Raw genomic sequence first — 13,961 nt, 5'->3', positions numbered from 1 at the left:
AACTTGTGAGATTGCCAGCCCAGTTTTCAAGGCTCAAATGGTTGCTTAGTTTTGAGTGAGTAAGTATAAAACACTGGTCATCCTTGGCAGAATCCTGAATGTGGAAGAGAAACTCTATCCCCAGCTACATCCACAGACAGATCAGCTAAAATTCCAGGTGCTGTACTTAGTGGTAACTGTGCTGTATTTGTATCCTGCAGAGATGCACCTCCTTCTCCAGGTTGTGTGTGTGTGTGTGTGGTTTTTCTTAAATTTTTTATTGAGATCTGAATCCAGACATTAAGCATGTATTCAAATTATATATATAATATATATTTTCCTCCACACAAAGAAACCTCTAACCTGAATAAGCACCATCTGTTAAAATTGGTAACTACAAATCCGGTTTAGCAATCAGGACCAAATAAAATCCCTTAAATGTTAATAACAAGTTACTTTAAAAATATCACCACTCTGAGTTATATATAATGTATTGTTGGAGGAGGAGGGGGATAAATGCTTGCAGGTAAGAAGATGTTATCAAGATTGATTTCCATAACCCATGCCAAAAAAGTGGAACAGGAATGGATTTGGGCACATGTATCTCTAGTTCAAAGAAGAACATTATATAAAACCCAGTCATGCATACTTTTTTTTCCTGCATTCTTTCAGCCAGAAGATCTTGCCTTTATTTCCTTATGAACGTATCTTGAGGTATATTAAAAATGTGCTGTCACTCATCTTGAAATAAATCAGTTATAAATCCAGGTTGAACCACTGTATTATGAAAGAAGAATAATTTGCAGGAGCAGAATTGGTATCTAAAAATGACTAAAAAAGATTTATTGAGAATTAAGTAACAAGATCTCATGATAATATGCCTCATAATTATATTTTTTTATCCTTTTTCCTTCCTCACAAGATTATGAACATAAAGCAAAAAGATCTGTAGTTTATCTGTTTAAACTTCCTTTACATTTTCATGCTAATTTTCCTTTTCTGAACTGGTGATCTCGTCTATGTTTAAGCCAGGAATGTTTTAGACTTATTTAAAGACAGGAGACACTGCTGTAGAAACAGAGACCCACTCTGTGGTGGGTACAACTGCTCAAGGGAAAGAGAGAGGGCAGAACACAGGCTAAGATCCCTGAACATTATCCCTTTGCCCCTGGTGTGGGGAAGGCATGAAGATCTGCTTGTTTTCATCACCTTTCATTAGGGTGACCAGACAGTAAGTGTGAAAAATCCAAGACAGGGGGAGGGAGGGTAATAGGAGTCTATATAAGAAAAAGACCCCAAAATCAGGAGTGTCCCTGTAAAATCAGGACATCTGGTCACTCTACCTTTCATGGTCAACATCCTGAGGATGAGAAGGAAATGTGAGGAGCAGCTAGCTATTCCGTCGACAGGGGAGTGAGACAGAGGGGGGAAAGGGCATCCTGAGCAGAGAATGACAGTAATGAAGTTCTCCTCTGTTGTTCAGCCAGAGAGCTTTCCTTATTGTAGCCCTCCACAAGAGATTTCCAAAATAAGCAAGAAATTATGGGTAGATTTTCAAAAGGTGCCTAAAGAACTTGGATGCCCGCACCTTTTCCTCAAACTAAATTTCACTAACAATGATTGTATAGCACAATTAATTCTCTTTATTTATATGTGCACTACTTGCTTTATAAACATGTTTTTAGATAGAGAATCTTGTTGCTAAGTTATGGCAGTCAGTAGCCATTGTTTCCAGTATATAAAGCACAAATTTTCAAGGTTTTTTTTTTATTCAGCTATTTTAAATCATGTTAGATTGAAAGTAGTTAGCCCAAGCTGACAGCCCAGATGTTAGCTATTTATTTTAAATGAAATTGGTTACGCTTTTTTTTTAAAAAAAATAACTTATTGAACATAAAAATTGGATTTTAGTGCATTAAGAAGCTGTGCCAAACTCCAACTTAAAAGAATCTCTAAAAGATTAGTTTTTATTGGAAACCAGCCCACTATGTGAACTTCAGGTGTTTTGGAAAAGCCAAGATAAATCTGAAAACTAAATACTAAACATGTATACATTTGAAAACATTTTCAAGTTATCTTATAGCATAAAGGTTCTTGTAATGCAGCAGTGCATTTCTCAAGGTTTATGTTCTTTTCAGAAATTATTTTTCATAATCTGGAAAATATTGTTTTTTAAATTTAAATTTTTAATGCATTTTCAACCAATAAATAAATGCTCTACACAATATGAATAGGGTGATAAAAATGAAATTCTTACTCATTAAGGACCTGACGTCCTATTGTGGAAGTTCTGTCTGTACGATAGCAGGATTGAGAGCTATGTACACATTACAGGTTATGTTGGTATAAGTTATAGCGCTCGGGGGTGTGAATAAGCCACCCCCCTGAGCACCGTAAGTAACACCGACCTATGTGCCGGTGTGGACAGTGCTATGTCGGTGGGAGAGCTATAAAGGGCTGACATAGATACCGCTGCTCGCGGGGGCTGAAGTAATTGAGTCAACGGGAGAGTTCTCTCCTGTCAGCTTAGAGCACCTGCCCTAGCAGTGCTACAGTAGCGCAGTTGCAAGCTGTCATGTAGCCATAGCCTTAGTGTGAAATATGGTTAACATCAGAGGTGAGCCTGAGTCACACAACTGTAGGGATTCCAAAGGTCCCACCCCAATATTTTTGATCTACTTACAAAAGTAAAGACACTCACTCTTAAGCAGAGAGTTATTTGTTCTCCTAGGGTGTTAATAGAGAGTGATGATGGAGTACTATCATCAGTGCTCCCTGATGTGCCAATGCCTTCAGCTTATATGGTTCTCTATCAGTGGGATCTTGGGGCAATGAATGATTTACTTATTACGGCATAAATCATCTCCTCTCTCTAGGATAAATGAGACATTTTCTAGGATAAATGAAACATTTGAGAGCATATGAAAAAACAGTGTGAGTCCACTGTGGTCTCCCTTTGTTACAGGATGGAGAGGCAGAATATTCTAGATGAACGAACATGAGACTGGGGGTCAAAAATTCCTGAATCGTGGTTTTGCCAGTGACTCACTATGTGGCCTTGGGCAAGTCACTTAACTGCTGTGTCTCTCAATTTCCTCATCTGCTCCGTGGAATTAATACTGTTTACTTAGTGACCCACTGTAAGGAATGAACATTTACTCCAGTATTCTCTAAATACAGAATGAGAAACACTGCAATAAATTACTGGTTGTGGCTGGGGGATGTCCAATTTTAATATCATCCTGTAACAGGGTGGCCTGTTCCTCTATGGGTGACAGTTATCAGTCCCAGCTTGGAAGGGGTCAGGTGAATACTACAGACTGCTGAGTGAGCCAAGCTGAGAGGAGCAGTGGAAAGGCTGCTGTAGTATAGGCAGAGCCGTCCCTTGCATAGGGCGAATCGGGGTGACTGCCTGGGGCCCCGCACTTTGATAAAATTGGGACTGTCCCGATATTTAGCCCTTTGTTCTGTGTTCTGACCGATGTATGATCGGGACGCCATTTGTCCTGATATTCAGGTGAGGTGGGCAGGCAAGCAGGGTGAGGAGACAGGCAGGTGGGTGGATGGCGAGGAGGAGGGGTGGACGTTGGGGGAGGGAGGGCACGGGATGGACGGCGAGGAGACTATTGGGGAGGCTGATTTGTCCCGGACCCCGCATCCCCCTAGGGACGTCCCTGAGTACAGGGGAAATGAATTGAAAGAGATCATCACACCTGAGGGTGAAGATACTCTTTGGGGTGGGGGCTGAGTAAAACTTAATAGCTACGCTGCTATTGAAAAGGTGTAGGGTTGTGGGGGGTGGAGCTCTGAGTGCCCCATGACATGGTGAGCCTATTTGGATCGTTATTCAGTGGTCTGAAAATCTGTCTCTGGCATTTTGTTTTAGAATGTTCACTCCTTTCCCATAAGATTGGACCAAGCTTTATCTTGGCCGGGTTTGTAGGGAAGGTTGGAGAGTGAGCCCGCCCAGCTCTGCACTCACCCCGGGCAGTGATAGCTCCAGTCTTCTGGGGCAGGGGCTGGGGGTTGCAGAGTGAGCTAAGCCCACCTGGCCTTGCACTATCCCCAGGCAATGGTGGCTCAATTGTGTCCCAAGGTCTTGGCAGTGGCCTGGCTACCCACTCTGGTCTGTTGGCCTTCGCTGCTAGAAGCACCCTGCCACAGCGTCACATGGGGCTCATTGGGGATTCTCTTTGACTTGGGCATGTGTGTGTCGAGTGGGCCAGGGGAGAGGGCAGTTGGTGAACTGGACTGATAGATTTGGGGTGACTGAGCTTCCTGTAATTACCTGCTGCCTATGCCTGGAAAGAGACTCTGCCACACCCAATTCTCTTCACAGGCTCAGCTTTCTTCTTCAAACATAAAAGTAGGCAAAACATGAAAAACAAAAGCACTTCCTCTGCTCATCTTGGATACATTTCCTAGAGGCTTGCCTTCCTCAGTGCTGAAAGCAGGACCCACCCTTCCCTTCAATTCTCCTGACTCATGCTCTACTCCAGGAATTCAACATTCTGGTACAGATCTCTCTACTGAGCTATCTTAGCCCTTTATAGGGGTCACCTGACCCCTCCCCATCTGGGTCTGATCAATGAACAGGTGTGGCAGGCCATCCTATTATATATCCACCATGTGATGCTTGTGAGGATAAATTAATGTGTACAACTCTTGAGATATGTAAATATTATTATTAATCCTGTATTCCTTAAGGCTTACTTTGTCACACCTTTAATAGAATTGTATACTAATCCATTTGAATTTGACATTTCTACTATATTGAAGAAGGATGTAAAGACATGGGAATGTTTATGGTGTATTGATGGTAAAAGAATGTAGCGTGATCATATTAGGAATAGATTCAATATCCGCTTTAAAATATGACCTCTCAGGTAGTGACAGTAAATTAAAGGAGTCTTGAATGACAAGATGCTTTTAAAGTCCTTGTGTAATCTTTTTACTTAGAGGTAGGACACAGTACTGGCTGATTTCTTCAAGCTTGGGAGGGAATGGAGAAAGGATTTTCAGATGCTTTTGTGCTGTAGTTAGTGAAATGAAAAAACCTACCACTGAAAATTTGGATAAGCACAAAAAAGATTTAATTAAGCTTTTCACTGTCTAAAAAAGATAATATATAGGGCTCAATCTTTCACTTCTTACAGAGGCAAAATTCCCATTGAAGCCAATGGGAGTTATGCCTGGATGAGGAGTGTGTATAATGTTTTGACGCCAGGAAATGGTTTTGTTTTGTTTATGTGGGTATAAACTGTAGAGATGGCTCTCTACCTAAAAAATAATTCAGTCGATGGGAGACTGATGCAGCGAGAATGAACATTCCAAATAACAAGCCTAACTGCCTATACATTCAGTTAATCAGAGTTTGTAAGACTAACTGTAGGTGCGAAGGTGCATTTGCCAGCAAAATTGACTGGATTACCATCCCATCTCAACACACACACATACTCCTTGTATGCATAACTGGGGAAGCAGGAGCCTTGGGGGCTACTGCAGTCCTCATGCTTCAACAGTATTCATAATAGAGTGACCTGGAGTGAGCAGATTGCAGATGCTCTTTCAGTCTGTGTGCTAGGAGCAGGATTTGGCCCCATGAAGCAACAGAATAAATCCATCATTGAACTGTATGCTTTTCCCCTCCTATTTTGCTTTGTTTCAGTAACACAGTGCACCGTGGAAAATTCCCTCTGTTCTGCAGTATTATAGTGAGTCTCCTGATTATTTTTTGGTCATAAGGAGTGCCTAGAAATATAGACTTTTGACATGAGAAGGATCCTCAGGGTGATTTCTGTAAGACTGTCTCTGACTGTGATGTGTTTTGTAAAGTCATGTTTGAGAGACTGTGGGTGCAGGGCATATTTTATGTAAAGGGACGTTGTCGGGTCCATTTAGGCCTAAAATTCAGCAGCACTGAAAAATCTTTTTTGCAAAGATTGGTAACCAAAAAAAAAAAAATCTAAACTAAAAATAAAGGATAATTTTTTTAATGACACTGGCAACTTTTATCTTGGAAGGAATAGCATTCCCTGCAGGACTTGCACTCTAGATATCACAATATTTACCCAATGTATGAAAAGAGCACTGGAAAAGTGATTAGAAGCTGAGTAAAAAGAGACATTAACTAGTCTATCTCATTTTTAACCTGACAGTGTCTCTTCCATCCATTCTGGGACCCAGCACAAGTAGTAAGCTATGCTCTGGGATCTACACAGGAGAAGGGGTCATTTTCCCCAGCTCCAGTGCTTTGGAGCCACTCTGTGGAGGCTACTTTAACATAGTACCCCAATTGGCTCCCAAAAAGCCTACATTATAGAGGGGAGGACAAAAAAACCTGTGAAGTAATGAATTCTTTGCCATCATCTTCGCCCTTCTTCACTTGTTCATTTGTGCTCTGCTATGCAGGGAAGCCCCGGAGAGCTGGACTCCATGATGTTCAGGAGTACGTGCAGAGCCAGCACTAGGCATAAGCAGACTAAACAGTTGCTTAGGGCCCCATGCAGCTAAAGTGATTCCCCCATTCACTTTTTTAGAATGCGTTGTGTTTGTGTATGTGGGGAGAAATATTCCTGTTTAGGGCCCCCAATGGGCTAGCACTGCCTCTGGGTATGTGCATCCCTGGATAACCCCATGGAAATCCATCTCCACTTTACACAGCAGAGCCACACTTTTCCTGGTGCAGAGGGACACTAACAAAAACCATGAAATAATTCTGATGGATAAATCTAGTGATGTGAAGTATTGAATAACCTCTTCCTTCAATCGTTATTGTCATTTCTTGAATGGTATATTATTTTGACTTACACGGTGACTTTCTTTTGAATCTTTTAGATGTACTCTTGAATACTGCTAAATATTACATGGTAAATGTATTAATTTTATATGAAAAAGATTCTCTGTGTCCATGATCTCCCATACAATCTTTTGGCTACATTGGTAAGATTATAAGGGCTAGACTGTGACATCCTTATTCACATTGAATAGTGCCTTATGCCATAAATAGTTATATTGAAGTCAATGGGAATATTTGTAGAGTAGTGTAAGGGGATGACAATCTGATCTAACAGGTCTGATAACAAAATATGTCTGCTATAATAATACTTTAAAGGCCAAATTTTTCACGTGGGTTCTTCATTTGTGTCCTGACCTGCTGTGTGCACAAAATCTGCACACAAAATGGGTAATTGCACAACTAAAATACTACATATGCACCTGTAAATACCTATTGTATTTTCCTGCACAATTCTGTTTTGCATATATGAATACAGGGTAACTGCACATGTAGTTTTGCCAGTCTCAAATTAGGCATTTAAAAAATTGTCCCTGATTTGTGCTCTTACGTTACAAGCTGGTGTTGCTGACTTGCTCTGGCTCTCAACTCAATTAGAAAGACAAAATAAACACTTCACTCTGTGCTTTATTTCACAGAGTAATGCTTCAAAATTATAGCCCAAATAATTATTTATTCTTTTTATTGATTGATTGCATTAACATTAATCATAAGTACCTTTGGTATTCACGTGGATGTCATTAGTGTAATATTCAGAACTTCTGCTGTAACTCAGCCTTCATTGACTGGGCTATTAGTTACAAGGTGTTACTTTTTGCATGAACATGGTTTTCCAAAAAGTGAGGAGGGAAAACTTGCAGAAATTCTGCCCTAAGTTTTGAAAGCAGCATTCTATTTATAAGACTGTGGGGTTTTTTTTGTTGTTGAAATACTAAAATAGACAAGTTAGATTACATATGCTGTACATTTCTTGTATAACCCAAGAGCCATTCAGTTTTTGGTTCTTTCTGGACACGCTAATGTGCATGACTATATTCAGTTGCCTTCAAAAGTTGACAGCTAGTCTGAGCTGTTATTCTGTCAAGTTCTGCATGTGTAATGCAAATATCTTATTCCCAGAACGGGCATGCTGGACTTCGGAAAGTGTTTATCTCCCCAGAAGATCCAGTTATTTTGATAGTTGGGTTTAGTTTGTAAGAGTCTTCCAAAGGCTATATTTATAGAATAAGTTTATGTTCTAGCTGAGTTTCACTTCCAGGACAGGGGAAGGAACAGTCTTACTGCTCTTGGTAGTGATGATAGGTAAGGCAGTTTGAACTGAATAGACAAGCCTCCTGACTTTTATAGCACAAGGTAGATTTTAGATTGGTCTGTTTTATAGTAGACAAGATTATTGAATTTACAAAACGCTAACTTCTTTTTACTTCACTGAAGCTCTTGCATGTCAGCTCCCAGTATTTATTTGTTTCAGCAGAAAAATAAGCTGTGAGCACTGAACTGCCCTTGTCATCTTGAATATCATTGTGTTTTCTTACAGCATGCGACCTTATGAACCAAGGCATCCTGGCCCTTGTCAGCTCCATTGGCTGTACGTCGGCGGGATCCCTGCAGTCCTTGGCAGATGCCATGCACATCCCTCACCTCTTCATCCAGCGTTCAACAGCTGGGACTCCAAGAAGTGGCTGTGGCCTCACCAGGAGCAATCGAAATGATGACTACACACTGTCTGTCCGCCCACCCGTCTATGTAAATGATGTTATATTGAGGGTGGTCACGGAATACGCCTGGCAGAAGTTCATTATTTTCTATGATAACGAGTATGGTAAGTATTTATTTAGTGGGGTGATTGTTATCAAATCCGTAATTGTATTAAAAGCTATTGCATTAAATCTTTAAAATCTTCCACTACATTACATTTTGCATATAAGCATTTATGGCTATGTTCGGATTTCACATAACCCCAGAAAACTCTATTTCTAAAAGCCATCAATTTCTTTGGCTTTGTTTGATAATTCCTTTGATAAAGTTAAATGCAGAATTTATCTAGCCTTCTATCTTGTGGTGTTTATGAAGTGTAAACGATTTTAATGAGTTTTGTTGTTTGCTAGTGTGTGCAAATAGATTATGACAATTCAGCAGATAGAATATATGACTTCACACTTCTAGAATTTTGTCAAGGGGCAAATCTTTCGTGTGTACTGGAGTCTTTTGTGGGGTAGGAATTTGAAATAGCAATGTAAGCAAGAAACAAACTTTAACGGGAATGGGCTGGTTTGGGTGAATGCAGGACCCCCAGGTAAACTTCTTGAATAGAGATATAGAAATAGATACTTGGGTTGGGGGGGGGGGGGGGGAGAAGGGACAGAAAGGAGAGGCATTCTTTTTAAAAACCTTTGAGTGCATGTAGTGCTTATGAGAGGTGCTGAACTACCAGTCCTGTATCACCAGAAGAAGTACAACACACAGTGCAAATTAGCCCATTCTATCCAACTGTGTGTTTCAATCAATTTCTGAAGGCATCACTTCTCAGGTTTCCTGAGAGTAGGGCTAGTCATGTTATAATCGATACATTATTGGAGTAATTTCACCATTTTTTTCTGTTCATGAATTGTTTTGAAACCAAACCTGCTTTTTGCAGAAGTATTTACAGTTAGTTTGGATGAACATTTAACAACTTATTATCAAACTTAAGTCTTCAGGTTGTGAATGGTTCAATTCAGCAATATGCTATTCATATTTAATGGTGTCTGACTGGTCACCCAAGTAATATGCTGTTGAATTTGTTCTCTGATTAAATGATAATTTTTTAAAATTAGGACAACATAGAATGATGAATAGCAAATAATAAGTATTTATAATAAAATAGCTAGCAGTCCCAGTCAATATGAGAACCCCATTGTAATAGGTGCTGTACACACACACATGAATACACAGTCCCAGCTCCAAAGAGTTTTTGATGGTGAATTATTGTCCACGAATTAACATGCTTGTTCACATCTAAACATAAGTATGCTCATGAAGAAGAACCATCCCCCAAATGTTCATGTAAACAAAACATCTATTTACACAGACATTCATGAATTAAAAAAGGGAAGAAACATTACAATTAACTAGTAGTTGAGAATAAGAAAGAACGTTCACATTGTTTTTGCAGCATTCCATTTGTTCGGTTTGAGAGGGTATTTCAGACTCCATGTCCTTTATGTCTTTAGTCTCTGTTTCAGAATCCCACTGTGGTGACAGTTTTATAATGTGGATGTCTGTCCACTAGCAATAGGTTTGAGATTAATTCATTCTGTGCCCTGTCACTTCCAGACATAAAATGAGGCAGGAGCATCTTTACCAGATGTAAAGTGAGCCACTGGGAGACCAGAGACCTAAGCCTGTGGTTGGCAGAAAAGCCAGCAAGCAATGTCCCTCCACTGTCCTCAAAGTGGCTCTGACCTTTTTTGGATTTCTCATGGGAACACAGGAATTACTAGTTCAGTATCCTGTCTCTGGCAGTGGTTAGTACTAAGTTAGAGGAAAGTTCAAGAAACTCTGTAGGAGGCAGATTTGGAATAATCTGCCACCCAAGGTTATCTCCTCCTAACCTCCCATAGTCAAAGATCAACTTTAACCCTGAAGTTTGAGATTTTATGTCCCTTCTAGTTTTTAAACATACATTCTACTATAACTCGGAATAGTCTTGTTATCTATATACATGTCCAATCCCTCTTTGAATCTTGCTAAATGCTTAGTTTCAACAACATCACATGGCAGTGAGTTCTACATTCTAACGATTAGTTTTGTGAATAAGTAATTCCTTCTATAAGTTTTGAATATACAAATTCATTATCCCCTTGTTCTTGCATTATCAGATGAGAACAGAATTTCTAGATGCAGCTTTTCTAGACTATTCATTATTTGCATATGTTTGTCATGTCCCTTCTTATTTGTCTCCTCACTAAAAGTAAACAGTCCCAATCTTATCAATCATTTTTCTTATCAGAGTTTTTTCCATGCCCCTAATCATTCTTGTGACTCATATCTGAACTTCCACCAATTCTACAGTGAGCTCTTTGTGATAGTGTCACCAGTCTTGAGCACAGTATTGCAGATGAGAAGAAAGTACTGATTTATATAATAGCATTATAATCAGAGGGGTAGCCATGTTAGTCTGTGTCCACAAAAACAACGAGGAGTCTGGTGGCACCTTAAAGACTAACAGATTTATTTGAGCATGTGGTTTTTTTACCCACAAAAGCTTATGCCCAAATAAATGTGTTGTCTTTAAGGTGCCACCAGAATCTTCGTGTTTTTTGTAGATTTAAACAGGAAACTGTTCCCTTATTTGCATATCCCCCTCCTGGTGACACACACAACCTCCTCACTTAACGAGCCCAATTTACCTGCCTGGGGATTCAGAACATGGTCCAAGGAAGCGAGGAAGGGTCACTTGGGTCAGGGTGCTCACCTGGGACCCGGCATGCCCAGGCTCGGTTCCCTGTTCTGTTCCAGACTTCCTGTGTAACCTGGGGAAAGTCACGGGGAACCACAGTTTTCCAAATATTGAGGCATTAACAGGGATTTTCTGAAGCACCAAGGCACCCAACTCCCATAGGTGTACCTCAGTTCTCAGGCTGTGAAATGGGGATAAAGGAATTTTCCTACCTCACCGGGGTCTAGTGAGGATAGATGCAATAAAAAATTATGAGATGCTCAGATATTATGGTGACTGGGGGACATGTGTATCTAAGGCAAAAAAAAAAAAATCTATTACTGTGGCTGTGATGTAAAGATCACTGAAATGAATGGAATGAGTGCCTCCCTTGTCTTCATTTGGCCTTGGACCATTCCCCGATGCAGCAATTAATGGATATGCCTTCCTATGACAAAACTGCTGGTTTGGTTACGCGATTAACATGAGTAAAATTGTCTAGTGCGCGAAAAGCGTCTTAAATCCTTGTAGGGCATGATGAAAAAGGCTATTACAACTCCATGGGAACCATCCCGTTGAGTACAGTGTGAATTGTCAGGCCCTGCGTTCATAACTCTGAAGCAGCAAAGTTATGAGGAGTTGCTCGAAATGTCAATTGTAAATGTCTTCACAAGAGGAAATGGCGTTATCTCCAAGCAGGAGCTAATTATGATGAAGAGGATGCTTCCCTCATAGTGTCAACAATTGTGATTGAAGCAGAAAACACTCTGAGCAATCAGATTCGTAGAAGAGTCCCAGGCAGATTCATAGGTATGGATAAAATACCCAAACTGACTTATTTAATAGGCAGCAGGTTTAAAACAAAGAAAAGGAAGTGTTTCTTCACAAAATGCACAGCCAACTTGTGGAGCTCTTTGCCAGAGGATCTTGTGCAGCCCAAGACTATAGAAGGGTTCAAAAAAGAACTAGCTAAATCCATGGAGGTTGGTCCATCAATGACTGTTAGCCAGGATGGGTAAGGATGATGTCCCTAGCCTCTGTTTGCCAGAAGCTGGGAATGGGCTACAGGGGATGGATCACTTGATGATTACCTGTTCCGTTTGTTCCCTCTGGGGCACCTAGCATTGCCCACTGTCAGAAGACAGGACACTGGGCTAGATAGTCCATTAGTGTGACCCAGTATGGCTGTTCTTATGATTATAGTGAGACCATTGACAGAATTAAGAAATGAAAGATTTTGCCGAATATTAGTAAGGTCATGGACCTCAGCCTGTCAAAGACTCTCTGTCATTTCTGCATGAGCTGGGCGAGATAATCCCAATGCAGATCATGATGATAGTAGTTCCTGACTCCTATATGGGTTTTAATTGATAGATTTCAAAGCGCTGTACAAAGGATGTAAAAAGCAATATCCCCATTTTTTTGCACACAGGGAAATTGAGGCACATGGAAATGAAGTGACTTGCCCAAGATCACCCAGCAAATAAGTGGCACAACTAGTGGAAATAAATTCTTAGCCCTGTTGAGTCTCTGTTTGGTGCTGACACTATGGGAAAGCGTTCTACACGGATACCTGTAATGCACAGTACAGTAAAGGGCAGCTAAAAGCAGTAGACCAGCTCTCTAAACTGATTGAATATTTTCCACTCTGTTTTAGGTCGGATTCTGTTCTCAGTTACTCAGTATGAATCTGGAACAATTCAATTTAGTTCAGGGAATTGATTCCGCATTTATGGCAGTGTAACTGAGAGCAGAATTGTTTAATTCTTTTCAAATCCAGTCTCTTCACCTTTAACACAATCCAAAATTATCTGAGTGCTTTTTTTCTGTGTACGTCATGTATGTTTCTGTGTCTATATATCCGTGTGAGTGATTAAAGGTGTTTACTTTTTCTTTATTGGAAGTGAACCAATTTTCCTAGTTATTTAATTTCACAATTTATAAGGAAACACTTTACTCATATCTCTGAAATTATTTCCAGTAATATTTTTGTTGAATGAAAGAGAATATGCCTTTGGTATTTACAATAAATCTTGCTACAGAAGGACTGGGCTCGAATCCAAAATAAATATCATGCTAATCCAAATATCTTGTGCCTCAAAAAAGGACTGCAGAATTTGCATATCCATTTATCAGTGTCATAGGTTTTAAGTTCAACAAATTGGAAATGCTTTTCACTTTTATCTTGCCTATCAGCGGTTACCTTTCATTAGCAGAGAGAGAGTGAGCATCATTTGTGTTTAGAGTTAAGTACTTCTGCAGGTCAGAAGTGTTCATTTACAGTGTGTTCTGCTTTGTAAAATATCCCAAATTCTTTCTGAACATAATTGGACCTATGTATTCAACTTATTAAGAGGAAGAGAAGAGTGCATTTTGCTAAAGCTATTATATTCAGTTGATAGAAGTCTGCAGTCTATTTAAAACTCCCTTACCAACAAAGAAAATGGAAGTATTTGAAAGAAGCAATTGCTCCCTATAAGCCCTAATTAACTGAGTGACAGGGAAGTTATACAGAAGCCTCACTTTGAAACCACTGATATTTATTTTAAAGTGATAGGGATTTTTAAAAATTAAATTTTAAATGTTTTCTTGAAAAAAATTAAAAATGAACTAATCATAATTAAAACAGAGTTTCTCTGTAAACTTTGTGGCATAGCAAAATTGAGCTACTCCAGTGAAAAATTTAAATAAGTAACTGTAAGTCTTGGTCAGTGACTATTGTTCTACTAATAACTAATGAGTATAGCTGGTCAGGAATGCCAGTTT

The 13,961-nt window shown here is 39.7% G+C and overlaps 1 protein-coding gene across 1 annotated transcript in view; it reads left to right on the top strand.

The window, feature by feature from the left end:
- Positions 1-13,961, top strand: part of GRID2 (glutamate ionotropic receptor delta type subunit 2) — a 1,014,260-nt gene that overhangs the window by 553,334 nt on the left and 446,965 nt on the right. Inside the window, exon 3 of the mRNA XM_024197621.2 lies at positions 8,313-8,597. Coding sequence (XP_024053389.2) covers positions 8,313-8,597 — 285 coding nt within the window. The remainder of the gene's footprint in view (positions 1-8,312; positions 8,598-13,961) is intronic.

The sequence above is a fragment of the Terrapene carolina genome, unplaced genomic scaffold, assembly GCF_002925995.2.
Source record: "Terrapene carolina triunguis isolate 2854851 unplaced genomic scaffold, T_m_triunguis-2.0 Scaffold789, whole genome shotgun sequence".
NCBI classification, from domain to species: Eukaryota; Metazoa; Chordata; order Testudines; family Emydidae; genus Terrapene; species Terrapene triunguis.
This window is presented reverse-complemented; position numbering and strand designations above follow the sequence as displayed.